Below are 20,537 nucleotides of genomic sequence, written 5' to 3'. Positions count from 1 at the left end.
CCTCTGCCGCGGGGAAAGAAAGATTATGCAAACCAAGTGACAGTGTGTGTCCCTGTATCCTGGGAAGACTTTCATTGAAGGAAATTGCTATTTTCTGACTCCTTCAAACACCACACACATTCTCTTCATAATGTATAAAGCTGCATACATCTACACCTGGGAGCTGCCTTGCTTTATCACTTGAAACAGCTTCGAGAGGGATCCATGGAGTTATTCTAGAACAACCAACCCAGGTCACACCGCATTATCTCCTTCAGATAGAGTCTAAACAATCAGCAAGAGTCAGTCTAAAATCACAAAAACTTGAATATATTGTTCAAAAGTGTCCTTCTTACTTACAGTAAAGCAGAACTTGATCAGCTGATGTTGAATATCTGAATAAGTGTCTTCTAATATCACTGTTTGTGCAACTTCCTGGATATCACAAGAGGCTATAATGAGCCTTTTATGAGTGAAACCAATGAGCCGTAGGTACTCACACTCAGTCTGTCTCCTGCTTTGCCATCCAGGGATGACTCCTCGTGTAACAGGTTGTACTGGGAGATCCGCCTGCTGTCCTTCTCCAGGTGAGAATATACCTCGTGTTGGTAGTAGTCCATGATCGACAGGGATTTCTCCACACTGCTTCTCTTCAGGGTCTCATTCTGCTCCACTGTGGACGCAGGAATTAGTTTTAATAGAAAACGTGGGAAAGAATCTCTATAATCTTCACAGGGGACTGGAAAGGACCAAAGGAACTTCATAAAGCATTTGGTGAGTAAATGTTTCAACCAGACCTGAGTCACGTTTCTCAGATCTGTTGATCAGGGTCCTTTGTGGTGAGTTTCCGGTTCTTTCAGGTTCAGTCTCGGTGTCGCTGCTGCTCCCCGAGTACGTGCACACTTGCAGGGCCCTTTCCTGTGTATAGTTTTTAAAAAAGCACTTTAAAAAATTGCCATTTTCAAAGACGACTAGCACTATTATCGAGCAAAAATCAAAGAACAATCATCTTTCTTTCAAATAAACAATCATCTTTCTTTTTGTCTATATTTCTTTGACATTTTAATGACGTGTAAATATGTCAATTTTGAATACTTTCAGCCGGATTTGTGCGTATTGTAATGTAAATGACATACACTGGGGATATGGTGATCCTGGGCTTTCATCGTCCTCTCTGTGTGCATCTCTTTGTCCTCTGTGGTGTTGCTGTGTGGAGAGCAGAGACTCAACCTCTTTGTCTTGACTGCATCTATAAGCCCAAAGAGACAAAAGAGAAATGAGTCATGAGGCGTACAGTTAATAAGCTAAACTGTTTTGCATTCACTATAATGCGATGCAAATAGTAAGAGGGAAGAGGGAAACATCATCTGAATTCCTCCAAAGTGACAATCCTTCCTTCAGACCGACAGATTGATGAAACAAAGGATGGAAATATCCATTCAAGTAACCCCATCCAACTGAATACGCATCCATTTTTCTGCACATATGAAATGAGCTGCACAATAACCAAGCCATCAAACATTAATGGTGTCCACTGTTCCCCGCCATGACTCATGGCAGTCCAGATATAACAGCTTTCAGCTGCCGGCCCGAACGACAGAGCACTGCCTTATTATCACTCTGCCTACTGCCGTCTCGGACAGACGCCAATTTAACCGTCTCTTTTAACACTGAACTGCATTAGAATAACAGCCCACTTTTGGCCAGTGCTCCATGTCCATCTGAATAGTTCTGCATCAGTATCAGAAAAGTCCTTTCAAAGCAAAACAGCAGTGACAGACGCAGCTCCCTCTCTGATTCTAGATGACAGAAAGGATCGAAGGCTAGAACATACCATGAAGATGAAGAAAGGCTCTTCTAATCAACTTGTACCACGGGAAGACTCAACAGGAGTCGCTCTCGGTTTGCACCCGCAGTCGTGACTCAAACTGCTGCCTCTGCAGTGCCACCGCAGCACTGAGGTAAAAGAGATGCAGGCTAATGTCCTGTAAGCATAAAACCGCAGGCGTGCTATTCTAGCTTTAATCAGCCGTCTGATTGCATCCTACACACCACCTTTCCACCGTGCATCGCACCGAACACGCTTTATGATCTATGGCTGTGCTGACGTGCCTGTCTGATCGCACCGGTTAGTAGACGTCAGTGTTGATGGATTCACTTCAAAATTAGCTGAACAAACAAGGTTCTTCTTTTAATCAGAGTCTAATAAAGCCAACAGCTTCCTCTTGTCTGCTTGTCTGGCGCCCTTGAGCAGTCTGGAGGGAAATGTGTTCACATAAAGTACCGTGACATCCAATATGTCACTTACTCTCTGAAAAGTAAAACAAGCTGTCGAAGGCTTTCAAGGCTTGGCACTTTGCCATCCAGCATGATACGAGTTGCTTTTACAGACCTGCATTTCAATTGACTTTCCTCTTTGGCATTGATATGAGAAAATCAACAGCAATTGAAAGGTTATTCTTTGTCATGGGTGCCACGACCAGCTGATGACAATGATGTTGGAGGAGAGTAAGCTAGCACTGAATGCAACGTTTACCAGTTGATTTCCCGGAGAAAGACCAAAGAGGTAGGTGACTTACCTGAAGCTGCTAATGTGGGCAGGCGGCTCTGGCTGTCTTGTGCGTTGTCGCTGCAGGTCACACTGGGGTCGGACAGGGAGTGACCCATGCTGGTAGGGGCATGCGGGCGTGTTTTTGGGAGGGAAGGCACTTTCACATCAGGTTGCGAGGGGTCTGGGTGAGAAGAGGGAGGCTCCCGATCGAGATCAGAGGAGCCGGCGGTCAACCCATCTGGGCTGGACTCAGATTTGGGGATGTGGCGACCGCTGGCCCGGGTGACGGAATCGGGGAGAGGGAAGGTGCCGATCCCGCTGTCCAGCGTTCTCATCTGACAGCCGGAGCCTAAAGTGACAGGGAGAGGAGTGTGATGTCTGGGAGAAGCACGGGAGCGACGGCAGGTAAAGAAGGGAGGGCTTGGATTCACATGCAACGGAAAGGGTTGTGAGTAAAGAGGGCATCTGTAGCAGGTTCAGTAACACGTGGCCGGTAGGACGCAGGGAGAAAAGACAGCATGTTTATTTGATTAAGTAATATTTCAGATTTAAAATGGTTGTAGGTAATAGTTAGTAGTGGCTCCACCTTGTCCTAATGTTCCTACTCTTGGTAGAGACATTTGTAGCCATCATGGTAACAACAGATGCACAATTCTAATATGTTACGACACAAGAAAGCAACCTGCTGCCAGAAATTCTGAACAAAACACACATTTGAGCCAAAGCCCAAGAAGTTGTTCCTCGGATTCATCAGCGTGCATGCTGGGTAATCAGGAGAAGTGACTGCAAGTAGCAACAGATGGATGCGGTTTGGAAGCCACAGTTTCCTGTGCGCCTTGACTGAGGCTGGAACAGATGAAAATATTGGTGAGTGAAAACTCTTGACAGCAGACCGGAGTAGAGATGGATCGATATGGACAGGCTCTGCTACTCAGCTGTATAGTCTCAATGATGTTAAAGCAAAAACACAGTCTACTTATGAGCATTTCTTTCTCTGAATGAAGGGTCTCTCTGAAATCTGTTGGGTTTTACAGTTTGCAAGGGCGGATCACATCTTGAGTCTGAAGCTTAAACCATTGATCCATTATGTCTCTGGGGGGCATAAATAATGCACGAAAGAAACAACTGCATCCTCCTCTGGATACCAAAGCGCAGTCAATAAATGTACAGATGATGTGCTGCAGTCTGTGTTCTTGTTTACGTGGACTTTCAGTCAGCAATCACATGGAAATGCAATGATAATTTACACATGTCAAGTCACATTTCCACAATATTGAGTAGTACCCTGGGTCCAGCATGTTGCAACAGGGACCTTTCTTTGGCTTTGTACCATCTGGTGGTTGTGTTTCCAAAACAGAGTAGAAAGTAAGTTTGAGAGCCAGAAGCATCAGCAGGCAGTGAAATAATTGGCGAATCATTGGTATTGATCAACACCGCTGTCAAACCCCTGCAGATATATTAGGCTCATTCTGTGCTATGGGCCAGTCAAAAGGTTATTTATCGTCCGTTTACAAGAGGAAATACTGCCTGGAGGGAAGTCCTGCTAATATACAAGAACTGACCAGTGCAGAGAGAACTTGGAAGTCCACATTCAGAACTGGGGTTTTGCTCAGCGCTGCTTGCATCATAAACGGGCTGCTGGATGTAAACTATTTATATGATTGATGCGTTTGTCTGGCGTTCGGCCCGTGAATGCTGCACTTTGGAGATATGTGGCATTAAAGCAGCGCTGAGGAGCAATGAGCAGCCGCAGCTGAAACCTTTATGAAATATTTAGTTCATACTGTCTGGAAGTGCTTACCTGGCAGAATATAAAAAAGGCAGCATGTTAATCAGAATACATAGACAATTAACAATTTCAGTTTTGGCGCCGTGGCTATAAACGACACATGATTTCATTTTTACACTGAAGCCTAAACTATTTATTGGCATGTTTTGATAACTTACTTTTCAGATAAATGTTCAATTCTAAACAAAGATGAGAAGCTGGGACCCAGTGTCTGCTTCTATCGAGAATATTTCCACCAACACTGGCTGTTGTAAAGTTTGAGTCCATTCACCACCATAAGACCAACTTTTACAGCCAGTTAGTAACAAAGATATTGATTACAGCAGCTTTAAATGACCAAGAATATTTATTAACCTTCATTTAATTTAAAAACAACTGCTATGTTCTTAAAACTTGGACAATGCAAGTGTTTGAAAATGTTCAGGGAAGAAGCTAGGAGACAGATGACTACACATCCCATCCAGTAAACAGCAGTTGCACTCTCTCTCTCTACGCCGAATTACAGAACACAACGCACTGCAACAACAGCAATCGTCATCCTGTCTTACAAATGGTTTGATGCATCTATTCTTTCACTCCCTGAGCTGCGCAGGCGTTGTAAAATACCACCTGGTTGCACATCAATCACCTGACTAGATTGTCAACGACTTTCTTTTTTATTTTTATTTTTTTCGCAGCTGCTGCTTCATCCCCACAGTAATGGCGAGTCTGGCAGCGAGGGGAATTAGTTGGCAGAGGAATTGAGATGTCAATCACATCAGGAAATCACAACTGTAAAAAAATGTGTGAATGCTCCGTTGCACTGGTTGATACGCGACGGTTCGTGACAGCTTTTCGTAAATCTGTACTAGGTGAGGTAATCACTTGCAATTATGAAGTTTAGCAGCTTAAAACATGAACATTTGGCATCAAAGTGAGAAGCGAAAGTTGTAAAAAGGAGGATTGCACACAGGATAGGCTGCTCAGTCACCTGCAAAACATGTCAGCATTGTTTTGGTGTTTGGCACTCAATCATTTATTCAATTATTTGGGTGAAACGGGCCTTCAGGACCAACAGTCATACAAAAGCTTACCTATCATGTGGTCTTGGCAAGCTGTGTCTGGGATGCGTCCGTCTTCATTTTCAGCCTTCAGGTTGATCTTCTGAGTCATTAAAAGGGTCTAGAATATTCATAAACAGTGATGTTGGTAATACTAACTTCAGTAAGCAGCTGAGATATACCACATTATACTGTAGGTAAGTGTCAGAGATCATGTTTCATTATCTAACATTTATACGTTTTATATTTCTTCCTTTTGAGGCGATTTGCAATAGAAAAGTGAGAAAAGATCACTTATAGTACCTACAGATTGATGTATTTCATGACTTTCTGGCATTGTGTAATATGTTTGAAGTTTTGTTCAAGAAGAAGTAAGGCAAGTGTAGTACTTTCCTGCCCTACTTTAATTGGGTTATTTAGTGAAGTGGTTTTGGGGTGGTAAGAGATGGAGCTTGTAGGTCATGAAGTGTTCCTCTTTTGTTGCATTTCTTTGGGAAGAAGATAGAGAGAACGCTTGGAGGATGGTTTTAAATGGCTCCTTTGTCAAATTGAGTGCCTGCGATAACGAGCTCCTCCATGTTATCAAAATCCCACATCATCTGGATTAAATGTCCTACATTATGCAGCGAGATTCTCTTTGTGTGATTCTCTCCATTCAGCTCTCTTCTGATACTTTCTTTATTATAGCCGTGTTGCTTTTTTCAAGCTCTCTCAAGCACTCAGGCTGTCCGTCACTTTTTGACTGACAGATAATAAAGGACTAAATCCTCAAGGTTATAATTTTGGCCTTTTGCTTACAAAGTGCGCTGATATGATTTACAGACACAAGCTGCTGAGAGACGCCTAATTAAAGTTTGTAAATTACATGCATCACCTGATGACTGTCTCTGTGTGAGATGTAATTTAAAAACCTTCAGCCTTGTGGATGGATACTGAAAAAAGTAGGTGATGAATTGTAGGCTGAGGCAAAGCACGATGTGAATCAGTAGCGAGGCTTCGGGGGATATAATGGTGAAGAGGCGGCGGAGCAGTGGATGTGTTTGTGAACATGTACATGTACAAGTGTGAAAACCTGTGTGAATTTGCATGTGTGTGTGTGTGCCAACAGCCTGTCAAAACATAGCCAGAGGCAAACAAGCAGAGCTTGACACACGCATGTAATGAAGTCAGTTGTGTTGTGATGGCATGTTTGCTCACTTACAGCAGTATCTGGACAGATCTCCATATCGCCCTTCATTTCGCTGTGCATGTTGGGTGTGGAGATCCCAGGCGGAGAGGCAGCCACACAGTTGCCCTTCACAGCAGTCCTGCGAGAAAAATAAGATTTGATCTGTTTTTATGTCTGCACGCCGAGCTCCTCCCTTATCAACTCGCCAGGTAGAAAGTGAGCCTGCTGATGAATTGCATTGACCTGCACGCAAACATACGTGCACATGCAGAGAAACGCACACACAGAAAATGCCATCAAATGTTTAACAACCTCTATGAAGTGCTCCCTCTCAAGTGATTGCAGTTACTCTGGATACACATGTGTCAGCTGTGGTTTGAAGTGGCAAATCAATGAAGTGCGAAGTATGAAATGTGGCGCTTTCCTGGCTTAAAGATGCTTTACCTTGAGTGCGCTGACTATGTGTCAGAATGCTGGTCCGAGCACTGCTTATGCTATCAGGAGTGGAGTCATAACTCAAACAGACAGCTGCTGTTTATTCTCCGAACACACACTTTTAATGCAACAGTAGCTCATGTTTCATTAAATAGAACAACCAATTTGTTTTTCAATTGTCGATTCACCTGACAACACTGAGAAGGCTCAGTGGCAGGAAGTAATCAGCATAGCATCCGATCAATTAAGGGTAATTCATTCCTGATTGTACTTGATGACAAATATGTTCTTTCACCCACCTGCCAAGAAGCTCTTTCACAAACTGGTCTTTGCCGATAAAGGCGGTGGTACACTGGATCTGACTGGCGATCTGACCCATCTGATTGTTGCAGTGGTCCATGATGGAGCTCAGCTTGGTGTTCATCTCAGACAGATTCTGCACCTCCTGACTGTCCCTCTGCTGGTTATCATTTTTCTTCTTATCCTTCTTCTTGTCAGACTTCACCGGTTTGCCTCCAAGCACTGATCCAATCTTTGACTCTTTCTTCTCCTCTTTGCCCTTAGGAGGGTCTGCTTTCTTACCACTCAGAGCAGGAAGTTTGCTCTTACGAAGGCCAAACCAGTTTGCCAGAGAGGGGCCCGTTTTCTGTTTGGTCTCACTGGCAGCTACTTTCTCCTGTTCTTGACATTTCTGCAAATTCTCTTCGATTCCCATCATGACTTTCTCTTCGATCGTGCAGACTGTTGGGCTGATTTTATTCTCCTCCATATCCGGAGAGTCTGTCTGGGTATTTACTTCCGTGCTAAAGTCTGGCTCCTTAGTGGTGGTTTCTAAGCCTCCTGTCGCTCGCACTGGATTTTCTGAGCGATAGACACAAGTGGAGGGAGGAGGAAACTGTGGATGAGAGGCAACTTTTGCCATCTTACGGATATTGTTCAAGCCAATCCTATCACTGATGGGTAAGCTACGGGCCTCTTTTTGAGAAGGTGAGGTGATTGCCTCCCCCTTTGCGGTGCCATGTGACCCGTCACCTTTGGAGCCTGATTTAGAAGTTCTCTCAGGGAGGACGTTGTGGCTATTTGACCCTGTCATGCCTCCATAGTGGCTAAGCCTAGACCTGGGGGAATGGAGAGGGCTCTCTGCTGAGCCAACACTTGGTACCTCCAATGAAGTCTGCCTTGACAAAGAGTTTCCCCTTTCACCCGAGTTGGTAATGATCTGAGTTCGGATTTTTCCCGGTCCATCTAAAGCATTGATGTTGGGTTTCTCAATATAGTTTGTGCTAAAACTCTGGCTCCTTGCTTTGGCCCCATTCATCCCCAAGGCTGGTTTAAGATGAGGTTTGGTAGTAACAGATATGGATCTAGAGAAAAGCTGACTGCTCCTTTTCCCTTTATCGCAAACCTCTTCCTCTTCTGGCAGCACAGTAGCATGCACTTCGTCTTCCAGTATCCTACACTGGACGTCACCTTTCCCCTCTGTAACAGACATCTTGGGTGGTGAATCAATACTGTACACTTTCTGCAAGCTGTCACACTGGGTAGACGCATTTGAAGTCTCAGTCTTCTTGGAGACTGAGTTGATATGATCTTTCTCTTGCTTGCCTGGTATAGAGGGGCTATTTTTATGGCTAGGGGGAGATTTTAAAAATGCTTTAAACCCCATTGGGATGCGAGTCTTTGAGGCTTTTTCCGCTGTGTTTGGGGAAATTATGACTGAGCTGGGTGGGCTAACAACAGCTTTGCCATTTGGGGGTTCTGTTTTACCTTGAGGGGTGTCCTGAAGCGATATCGGTAAACTAATAGAAGTCTTCTGCATTGTCTGATGGACATTATCATGGGTTGATCCTCGTTTACTTGCAAATGAGTTTTGAAGAGAGGACCCTCTGAGGGCACTGTACGGAGGGGGGACATTCTTTGAGCTTTTAGGGGCATTTTCAGTTTCTGGAGCACACCCTGAGTTTGCAGAAGGGAGGTAGTCTTTCGTGGTCATCCTCTTGTTAGTGCCTTTAGTAGTTGTCTGAGTCATGGCGGGGGACTTTTGAAGGTGCTGAATGGTTTTCTCAACCAGTTTCTGAGGTGCAAGTGCAGTCCCGTAGCCTGCATCCATGTCTAAACAGTCTTTATCCTTGATGGGTAGCGTAGTTTGCATATTTGGTACAAGTGAGGTGTGGTAACTTGGGGGAGGGCCCCTCACAGTGGTTGGTGTGGAGGTTAGAGCCACCCATGTTTTATGTGCTTGAGGCGACCCTTCGTAATTTGGTCTGATCAGTAAGGAGGTGGTGCGGCCCGGGGGAGGGGGAGGGGAAGGGGACCTGAGTTTATTTTTGCTGGTTTCACAGTGTTTGTCTCTGGTTGGCTGTTCACCATTGTCAGCATACTCCAGGTGCCTCCTTGAGATGTGTGGGGAACTGGAGGAGGAGCCCTTACTCCATTCGGCCCTGCTGGGGAGCTTGGAGTTTACTGCCTTTGGGCTCTGTGAGCAGGTTACAGGTGTTTTGATGAACCTGGACATTTTAACTGCAGGAGAGGAGGGGGATTTCTCCTGACTAGAGGGTCCTGAGTTTCCACTGTTACTTGGTTCAGTGAAAGAGCCCTTAGAGAATCTCAGTGGTGATCCTAAAGGTTTGTTTCGACCGGGTATCTTTGAACCACTGAACTTCGGAGCAACAGAATCGTTCATGGGATGGATGGAATGGCCGTTATTCGGTCGGCTGGTTGGTGGTTTGATTAGTTTCCTTTGTGGAGTCAGCTGCATTGACAGCCTCTCTGCACTGCCCTCCCAGCTATTGCTTGTTTTGCTCAACCTAATTTGATATTCAGATGGCTTCTCTGGAGATTCAAGAACAGTGTAGTTTCTTGCATTTGCTGATTTTTGCCTTGTTGGCCTCTCACGGGGCAGTAGTTCTGTGTAATCGGCAATTACCTTGTTACTTTGAATGTCATTTCGAGGCCCAGCCCCTGCTGTGAGCTTCTGAGCACAAAGTTCAATAGGCTCTCCTTCTGCATCAAATATTGCAAAAATGCTCTCCTCAGACTGAGTACACGTTGCCCCTTTGGGCACCTTGATTAGGCTGAAAGGCCTGGGCCTCCCATCTGCAGACTGAGTGCGTCCCTGCTCTCTTCGCAAGCACTGTTGTGCGAGCAGCTTGGCAGCATCTCGTGACACCCTCTCGGAGTCCCTCTCGGCTTGCTTCGGTGGCTGGCTAAAGGACATTCGGATGTCACTAGACTCAGAGTTGAGTTCCTCTGGATCATCCACGTCAGAGAGGGGATTTGGACCCTCTGGGTAAGAAGGATTGAAGTGAAGCAAGGATGGTTTAGTAAAAGCTGATTTCCGCCCTCCCTCAGGGAGAAAACTGTTAATAAAACTCAGGAGTTTCTCAGGACGCTCCTTTGACTCACAGCCAGAAGAATGTTTTGAAGCCACTAGACCTGAGCTACCGTGACCTCCACCTCCACTGTCCTGTATCCCCTCCCAGCTACACAAACTGTCTGAAATGCTGCGGGAAAGCCTCTTACAGTAAAACCAACTGTCCTTGGTGGGGATGTCATCTCTTCGACTGGAATGTGCCAATTCATCATCTGCATCATCAGAATCATAAGAGAACTTCTTGCCCCCAATAGCTAAAGTTCTACCCACATGGGTAGGCTTGGACACCCCTTTACTACCACTCTTTATACCCAAGGAGTAGATGCCCTCGTTTGAGTTCATGCAGTCTTTGTCGGCTGACTTGGAGACCTTTGCTGAAACAGAGGAGCTCCTGTGTTTCCTCCTCTGGAGCTTTCTCAGTCCTTCCAGTATGTTGCTCTCCTTGCGCCTTGTGGGCAGCTGCTCCTCCGGGGGGGCGCAGATATTACTTGGAGCTGACGAACCCAAACTCAGCCTCTTCTCCCGGGTCAGTGATGACTACAGGGCAAACAATAAACAGCGGATCAACAATTACGAAAACAGTTTTTGCTTTTTGTTTTATCATAATCATCTTTACCTCCATTTGGAGTCATAATATGCAAACTCTTGATGTAAATTGATGTATAATAGGGTCTCAGAAGAAAGACAGCAAACAGGGATCTTGATGAGCTACTGTGTCTATTATGGAGTGAGAGGGTTTACCATTTTCCCACAGGAGCGTCCATCATTCCAGGTGTAGGAGCCGCTGGAGAATTCACTGCATGCACTTGACAGGGACAACTCACTACTGCTACAGCTGCTGCGTGGGTATACAGGCGCTGGCACTGTCAGACTCAGCTGGCTCAGACACTTGGCCACAGGGAGACCTGCCTTTCCATTCAGCTGAACCTCCTTTGAGATAGAGAAAAGAGACATGACATTATACTGTGAATAACAGAGCATCATCTTGTCTATTAGCACTCTAAAAGTTGTCAGGTAGTGATGTCTAATTGCTATCTTGCTGTTCATTTTGTGATGAAAGATATTTGAGAAAGACTTGACAGACCACTCAAATGCTTTGGCAATGCTCTTTTCAAACTTAATTAAAAAATATCAATCATATTTCAGAGCACAGCAGATGTTTCTCTAATTAGCATCTTACTGCAGACTGTGTATGCAAGACAAGAAATAAGGTATTTTACTCATCTCATATAAGTGTCACTTGTGCGTATCACCTAATGCAACCAAGATATGTGATACTTTTGCATATTCAGATAACAAGATGATTTTTTCATCAATAATTATTTCATTTTCTCCCTCTTCCACTCTCAAAGATACAGAGTTTATCAGATGGCATTCTCAGAGGGGTAAAAGGGTAGGATAACTCATTGTCAGGCCTTAATGCATAATACATAAGATGACTAATACACCACAGTGACCTATGGAGTCATTTTTACTGATAGCGAGTCAATCGATGGTTTTCTGGTAATATGACAAGGATTTATTCCTCTTAGTGCAGAGTGATACTGCCAGCTCCTCCTGCTGAGAGATGAGGAGGGGTCACGGCTTCAGCTAGTTAGGTCTGTATTTTAATATCTTGTAATGATTTCTTGAGGGGGTTGCGGTTATGCTACCTGGACGATTCATATGGCTGAACAAAAAAATAAAAATACATTGCCTCCTGCATGTTTCATATCAAGCTTACACTGCAGGGAGAGTCTGTATTCCTGGAAAGCAAGAAGGCCTTGCTTCTCTCTGGCTCCAAAAGCAAATCTGCCGCAGAGAGATCCATGATCCGAGAGTGAAGCTTCTGAAAGGCAAGGAAGGACACACCAGATTGAATTTTCACTGCAGGGATTGGTAGGGCATTTTTTCATCAACACTGCTCAGCACATATCACAATCTACAAGTCTTCTTTTGGCACCTCGTCAATATACTGTTTATTCAACAAAATGATCAGATTTAATGAAACATCTTAACATTCAGTACAGTAAATCTCTAAAGTTATAAATGTCATGAATATGTTTTCCAACACCTCAAAGGGCTGTACAGTGTGTTGAGGCTGAGCAACATTTCGCCGGCCCATCCGATTCCCTCCACTGGTGCCACGCAGAGCTCTGATTCATACGCTCAAAGTCGTTAATGTCATCGGCCGGGGAAAAAAATTATGTGAAAAGGAAATAATTGCATCAGGGAGTAAGGGATTCCTTTGATTTTTTTAAATTGATGCGCTAGTCTGTAGTCTCTTCTGTTATTTGACTCTTCAGCTTAGCAGGGAAGGATAGAAAACCAAATACATCTCCACGTGTTAATCTCAGAACTTAATTACACTGGGTTCCCTGTGCTCAAATGAACTAAAACTGGAAATATGCCGGAACATAACACTTGGTCTTTTGCTGCATTTCCTGCCAAGGATAAAACTAAAGTTCACTCTGGGAGTATATGTATGTACACGTGTGTGTTTCTGAACCACTTAGTTTCTAGCATTACAATGAAATGCATTTCTCATGCTGTGTACCTGCAGCAGAAAAAACATATTTATCAAGAAAATTGCATGTTATAAAAGTGAAAGTCACCTTCTGCAAATGGAGACTGAGACTACTCACATCTTCCATCAATGCCATCACCATTTGAAAATACAAACTGGGAGATCCATCTTCAATTTTATTGCGTTCCATAAAACTCTTTGCTGACAGTTGGTTTTGACTTTTTCTCTGTTTTGAAAGACGTCCTCAGAACATTTGGTTGGAAAGAAAAAAGAAAGAAAACTGCTCCTAAAGACAGCAAAACGTTACTGTTTCTTTCGTCTCTTCAGACCAAACAGCCAGCATCACTTTGCCTGCAGCCAAAACAACCATCCTACATTTTTCTCTTCAACTTTCAAAACATCCAAACTCAAAAACGTCTGTATCAGCGTGAGCATCACACTTTTCACCTTCAGTGAGCTGGTAATGGTGCCATGGAAACAGGGTGATGCTCGCTCTGTGCTTTTTCTTCAGAGATAAATGTTCTCCACTATTTTTAGGATTAATAAAACATCAAGCGCTGCTTGCTCTTCAAAACCCAGTTTGATTCAGTTAAAAGTAGTTAATAGCAACTGTAGAAGAGTTCTTAGTTGTTTCCCGTTCCTCTATTCCTTGTTAAGCTTCCTGAACAGTATTCCTTCTAAATTAAACATTGCTTTGGACTCAAAGCTCCAGATGGCTTCTCATGAAATTGAAATTTGTGCAGCTCCGATGCCGCATCGCCGGGCCTCTCTGCAGTCCACATGGGGATGGGAGTGGCTGAGGTGTCACGGGAGGCTCTGATCTTATCGTAGGGTGCTGGGTTTCACCTCCTCAGCATCCTCATCAAGGATTCAGTCAATAGTGTCACAGGGTCGCGGCGAGAGATAGTGGAAGGAAACGGTAGATGACAAGGCTGTGTGCACATCTTGAACTTTCTGAGGTTCAAGGCCAAGATGAAAGTCATAAATGAACGCTTGCAAGACTGTAATATATCATGCAAACCTGCCCTTTTAATAACTATTAGTTAGCATCCATTAGTCTGGAAGACAATGGAGAAGTGCTGCGTGTCATGATGAATAAAAATCAAGAGGCTTCCTGCTTTTCTTCTTTGTTGTTTTTGGCTCGACAGTGGTCGTATTTCAAGATAATGAATAGCAGCTCAGGATAGCTGCAATCGGCAGCTTCCAAGCACGTACATCAGTGTTGGTACCCACTGTCAAAAACTCATTGGTTGACTCCACACATACACACACACCAGCGGGACGACAAGCAGTAAGAGAGAAAAGACAAGACGCCCACCTGACCCAATCTATATGTCTGACTCATCACAAAGGCCTTTCCTAAAGCTGCAGCTACACAAAGCCCGTCAACTTCAGCAGGATATCAGACAGCTCTGGGCTGAGCTGTAATGTGAAAAGCAATATGACAAGACTGAGGTGAGATACCTGTTGAACAATGTCTCAAGGCTCTGTCTGCAAATTGAATCATCCAAATAAATTCATCACTGTTTTTGGCATAATTAGTTTGAATTTGTGATTTCTATTCATGTATTTTTTGCACAGGAACGTTGGACAATACAAACTGCAACATAGCACGAGAACTAATGAGGTCATGGTGTTCATGCTGTGTCCGAGGGGCCCTGAGGTATTTGTTCCAGTAAAGCCTGTCACGTTTGAGAGGCAGCATCAATGGAGGGGACTGCACACCAGTTACTTTCCCTTGGCTCACAAAGCGTGCATGAGAAAACAACCGTCGTTGTCATTCTGAAACTGAATGTCATGTGGCATTTTTTAGAATCAAACCAGTTCGTCTGAAGGCGGCGGAGGTGCACAACCGGTGGGGCTCCCATTAAAAGCATTATGGTCCGTTATCTGAGAAACTCAAGATGCGCTCGGGGAGCTGGAGCATGTTTAATTACTGAGAAGCAGAAGGTCCAGAGCTAGATGGGAAACGGTACACTCAGACGGCTGATTAAGGCTCCAGGAGAGACAAGAAATGAAACTCACCCTGCTTATTTTCATATTTTCATGAGAAATGGTGCTCGGATGGTTTAGTAAGTGGGATGGGAAATTAAATAATGCAAGTGTGTGGGGTTGGTTTGATAAGTACCGTGATGATAGTGAAATAGTTGGTTTTTTTACTTATAATTCACAAATTCTTACATTTAGAACTTTGAAGAATAATTTGGGGAAACGTTGGCGCCAACAGTCAATTAGCGTAGCTTAGCATAAAGACTGGAAAGCGGGGGAAGAAAGGTAACACCATTTGTTTCCTACCAGTACCTCTAAAGCGAATAAACACTTATATATTATATATATATATATATATTTGGTGGTTTTACAATGTGTGCTGTTGGTTGACAGATGGATGCAATCAGAAATATTTCTTAATTGCACACTGTAGGAGGTTCCAGTGGCCTGTGATGACTATAGATCTTGTTCACAGCTCTCCCACACATAACCGGAGAGCTCATCGTGGGCACGCAGAACATCCGGAGCAGCGTGTTGACATTATGATTAATTCTTACACTGAATCACCAGCTGATGTTTGAAATGTCATTGTTAAGTAATGAGCAGGCGGGCAAATGACTTTCCTGTGGGAAAACCTACACGTTCAAATGCTTCAGCGTCGCTGTGATGATGTGTCAAAAATGTGGAAACACAAACCTCAAGTCCACGGATATATCATCTCAGAAAAAAAGTTTAAAAAAACACATAGCACAGCCTTAAATCTTGTCTGCAGCTACACTGCACCTCTTGGTCCCCACAGTGATGTCATCAACATCCCTCCTCAAGCCGTTTATATTGGTTTCACTTGACAATGTTCCTGCCTGTCCAATAATGATACTGGAAGAAACTGGAACTGACAGAGAGCTTTACAACACACCGTCATATTATTTCTTTTTACTCAATGTATCCACCGTTTCCACTGCTACCTCCTCGCTGTCTCGGCTCTCTGCTATCTCATCTCTCTCCATTTCCCCCCCTTCTTCTCTCCCTTGCTTGCTCTTTTCATCCTCTCCTCTTTCTCTCTTCTGCTCTCGTCTGGACCGACTGACAGCTGCTTTCCCCTCTCCTCTCTTTTGGCAGCTTGCTCTTTCCGTATTGACAGCGAGAAACTCTGGAATTTACACAATTATGTGAAACCCTACTTTCCAAACTGACCTTATTGCCCTGCGATGCTGTATCACAATAGATGGGGAAATCATATGGTGGCAGGTCCGTCTGTCTCATAATTACACCTTGAAATTCGAGCTGGAAAGCACACAAAATCACTAAATTGGTGTTTTCCAAGGGACCAATAAGATGAACTGAGGCAATTTCCAGCCGGTTCGAAGAAGAGAATGTGGGGTTTGTGGAGAATATGAACAGCGGTTGTTGCGTGATGTTTACAGATAAGAGACTCAATGGTTGCTGGTTCAGATCTTTGGTTTTTTTTGTCAGATGTGAAGGAGAAAAGTTGTGCCTTCATGAAGCAGATTATAGTTATAGCGCTGCAAACGAGTCACAACTGCATTGGAGGCATACAACTGCAGATTTTATTCGGAGTTGGGAGGAGGATTTAATTCATGGGGCACCAGGGAGGACACTGACTTTTTGTGGTTCCATTTTACGTTTGCCTTTGTAGAAGCTCTCCTAAATAGTTCAGGAGTTTAATGTCCGTCCCGCTACAATATTTAGTCCGTAGTGAAACCATGTCACTGTCTCCAGCTGAGACCCCGGAGTAGTTTGATAACAGCCCAACAGAAAAACAACTTTAAACGCATGTCAATAAGCGCTCAGGCTTGTTTACTGGAGGAGCCGCTTCCTTCAGAAAGTGGGTGATTGCAGGAGAGGCTGCGAGTGAGCCAGCAGGTTAGGAGTGCAGATACACTCTTATATAATGATAATAGCAGTGTTTAGAATTGGGTCAGTATGTTGGACTCTCACCTGGAGGAGCAGGTCCGAGGCGGGCTTGATCCGCTGCTGGAACAGAACGCCCAGCGCCCGGTTCTGCTGCTCGAGGTCAAAAACTCGAGTCCGCAGCTTCAGACATTCCTCTCTCAGATCCTGAGTGAGGAGCAACACAGGGAGCGTCAGGAACGGCTTCTCTCGTGGGTGTCATGTTCAGGTTTTATATTTGTATCGTGATCATGTTCATAAAGAGTACATCATCATCAAATGCATCATTAATCTAATAAAGCCATATTCTGATGGGTTATTTAATGAAGGAAACAAACCTTCTGGGTGAGAAGCGCCTGCACAACTTGATTGGCAACCTGAGACAGAAAGAAAAACAAGACGTTAATGAACTGTAATACAAAGCCTTTCTGACCCTTACAGGCCCCTGTAGACTACTCCGCCAATTCACACATAAGATGAATTATTATGAGCTCATGTGAACACGATGGCACAATATTACAGAGTATCTGGTGTGTGTGCATATTACACACACACCTCTTTTACAACGTTTGAGCCTCACTTCCTACTGCTGGTAATTACAGATGTAGGAGCAGAGGCGTCTGGGCTCTGGTCTCACAGCGGCTAACACCCGCCCGCACTTTGAGACCACAACGCCGATGGAGAAGCGGCTCCGATTACTGCCCATTGATTGCTCATTAATACCGTGTGAAGCCACATCGGCTCTTTTGAGTGCATTCGCTCTCGTTTATTGAATAAGGAGAGATGGGAGTAAATATGGGGAAATGAGCCCTGCTGCTCCTGGAACCGCAAGTCACAGATCTGCTGTGTGTGAAATAGCTGAGTGATCAAACGAAACCTGCTTAATGGTATCGGACAGAAGATTTCATCTCTGATTGCGATCTTTGCACGAGTTCGGAACAAGCTATTAAAGTACAAATGAGCTCGCACACACACACTGATGTGGAGACCAGCAGCTGGGCCAACATAAAAAAATAAGCATCCCTTCTGTTACAAAGCAAACGTTCGCCTTATTACAGTTCTGTGCAGTCGTTCGAGAGGCACACACAGCCTCCATCATCAAAACAGCATCGTTACCGAGCCCTCCCTCCACAAAAGTCAACCACACCGGAAAATAGTTGAGAAGAAAACAAAAAGAAAGGCGAGTTGAGCCTTCTTAATGAGGGCAGAACAGCAGAAAAGAGACCGACTTTATCCCAAATACAATTCATGGCGGACGCAATCTCTATAAAGCAGTGCAACAAAATCCCTCCCCTCCCTTTCTTTATTATCACTCACTTTCAATCTCCTTCCTCCCCCTTTCCTCCTCCATTCCCCCCTCTTCTCTCACCCGTTTTTCCCTCCCTGCGGCAGGTCTGCTCAGTCCGCTGAGCCTGTTGGTTCCACAAATTGGGCAACTTGTCCCTGCTGGACATGCTTCCCCGAAGCAGTGCTCCCCTCCCTTCCTCCTGCAGTGATTCAGCTAGCGGGCACAGCCAAAGCCGGGCTGGTTCCCCTCATGTGGCTCCCTAAACAGCACTTATCAAGCTCTGACCAGTAACCAGAGGGTTGTTGCATATAGGTATGATGGTCGTGCGTGAGTACAGTGCACAGCTACTGTTACTGCAGAGGAGTCTATGGGGTAAGAAAAGAATCCTCCAGCATTTCTGCTATAATTATACGAGCGTCAACAGAAGGCCTTCTGACATTAAAGACTCTGTACTTGTGCTTTAAAAAGCATGAAAAATAACCAGCATCCTTGTTGCCATAAAGGTTTTTTCTCTTTTTACATGAATCATACTTCAAGCAGCAAATGTCGACGCTTGGTTGGGCTTATCGCAGCTGAAACATGCAAGATAGCCTCTCTACTAAAGTGAGTGATGAGAGAGTTTAGCGCCTGAAAAATACGACACCGTTTTTTAAATTAATTGTTAATAACAAAAGTTCCCCTCCGCCTCCCTCAAGCTGTGTTTCAAGTAAATTGCCAACCTGTGGGAAGCACAGTGTGCTCTGCAAGACCTCATTAAAACCTTAATGTTAAACTCAAGAGCACTGTTCGTTCCACTGGCACAAAGTCAAACCGAATCCAACAAACATTTGTGAACTTTCCATGCCGACTTAAACATCTGGCCGTCATAAGGCGACCTGGAGAGTGTCACGATAAACAAGGTTTGCTCTCACCTCATCCAGACAGCGGTCGTACTGTTCCCTCTGGCTCTCGTTCTCCACGGCCAAGGCAGAGTTCTTCTTCTGCAAAGAACACACGGACACATTCAGGGTCAATGCAGCGCAAACCTCGCAGAGACTTTGGTTACATGATGCAACAAAACAACAACGATGGAGACAGAAATAGCAATCAAGCAGAGCTGCAGCTAACAGGGGAGTTGCTGCCCAAAGGTCTTATGTCAATGCTGAACCAGGAGGGCCAATAACAGATGCAGAAAGTAGCCCAGAGATAAGGTCAAGGGGATGGAAGTTATGATGCTGAACTTTGGGGCGCAGCCAGCCATTTGGAGTTTGCGCCTAATAAGAATATCTCCTCCACTTGCCAAGCGATGAGGCGGCGCCCTATTGATCTCTGGGAGTTTCCAATTTGTCAGTGGCAGGCTGCATATTAGGGGCTATCAGCCAGCCTTGCTTCTCCCGCCCTCTGCCCTTTAGTAGAACCTACCAGTGCCTTGATGAAAACATGGGGAACTACAACTCAAAACGTTCAAATGATGCTGTCGAGGAGTAGATACTGACTCGTTAAAGGCTAAAGCCTGATGATGGGGGATGATGTATCTGAGGTGTGAATGGAATTTAAACTAGAGAATATGTCATTTTATGCATCATGGTTTATATACGTCATCACTTCCTCATGGACCATATTCCTGTTATTAATTGTATAACTGTTCTCTTACTCAACAGATACTGAAAGACACTGTTTGATACGTGTTGTCGGTCGGCGCTGCACCTCCACAAGAGCTGAAGTATGAAGTGCTATCCGACTCTCCAGGCCACGGTGGCAGAACGCTATAAGTGGTATTTTGTTACCTGAACCCTGAATGTTATTGCTGCTTTATTGTTCAATGACACAAAAGCCTTTAAAAGGTTGAAATGAGAATCTCAATGTCATTTGGATGTATTAATGGATGGATTATTGTTGCTGCAATGCATGCCGTAATATCTTCCTCCATCGTTGTCCTCTGCAGAACCTTGACACAAACTGCTCTCTCGGCTAACAAACACTTTAAAAAAAGACATTTGAATTTGTGAGGCGACGTGTTTTTGAGGGATTATTTACATTTCCTCCTGCTGCTGCCGGGAGATTGGCTGCAAGCGAGGCACAATGCACACACTGGTATGTGAACAGTCAGTTTGGGTACAAAGAAACGGATAAATGCAAAGAAATGGCCATGTTTACTGCCATGGATTATGCCGATGTGGCCGTTTTTAAGCTTGCGGCGCTTGTTGGTGCTCTGTGCAAGAATGAATAGAAGGGAACTTAATGGGAAGTAAAGCCCTGATGTCTCCAACGTCTCCAGGTTCGGATTTTTTGAAGAGGGTTGTATAGTACTGGGGTGCCGAACGCTATACACAGTATGGATAAGTAGCATATCAACCGCACTTCAAAACATCCACTCTATCCCTGTAAGGAGGAAGGAATCCATTAGACCGCCTTTCTTAGTATTGAGAGCAGAATATAAACCGAGATGTTTGTGCATGAAGGACGTTAATAAATGCTCCTCTGTGGCCACATGGGTAATGTTAGCCTTTATGTTCTCACCATTAACAA

At 44.5% G+C, this 20,537-nt stretch overlaps 1 protein-coding gene across 1 annotated transcript in view; it reads right to left on the bottom strand.

The window, feature by feature from the left end:
* LOC306797207 (nck-associated protein 5-like) overlaps positions 1–20,537 on the bottom strand; it is a gene marked incomplete at its 5' end in the record, with an annotated part of 106,035 nt that overhangs the window by 7,284 nt on the left and 78,214 nt on the right. The window contains 12 exon segments of the mRNA XM_079296443.1: positions 480–652; positions 777–897; positions 1,116–1,228; positions 2,559–2,879; positions 5,393–5,480; positions 6,561–6,666; positions 7,262–10,872; positions 11,077–11,265; positions 12,059–12,163; positions 16,790–16,909; positions 17,080–17,118; positions 18,941–19,009. Coding sequence (XP_079152569.1) covers positions 480–652; positions 777–897; positions 1,116–1,228; positions 2,559–2,879; positions 5,393–5,480; positions 6,561–6,666; positions 7,262–10,872; positions 11,077–11,265; positions 12,059–12,163; positions 16,790–16,909; positions 17,080–17,118; positions 18,941–19,009 — 5,055 coding nt within the window.

This window comes from Melanostigma gelatinosum, assembly GCF_949748355.1.
Source record: "Melanostigma gelatinosum genome assembly, chromosome: 24".
NCBI classification, from domain to species: domain Eukaryota; kingdom Metazoa; phylum Chordata; class Actinopteri; order Perciformes; family Zoarcidae; genus Melanostigma; species Melanostigma gelatinosum.
The sequence above is the reverse complement of the archived record's forward strand: the minus strand, read 5'-3'. Positions and strand labels throughout refer to the sequence as shown.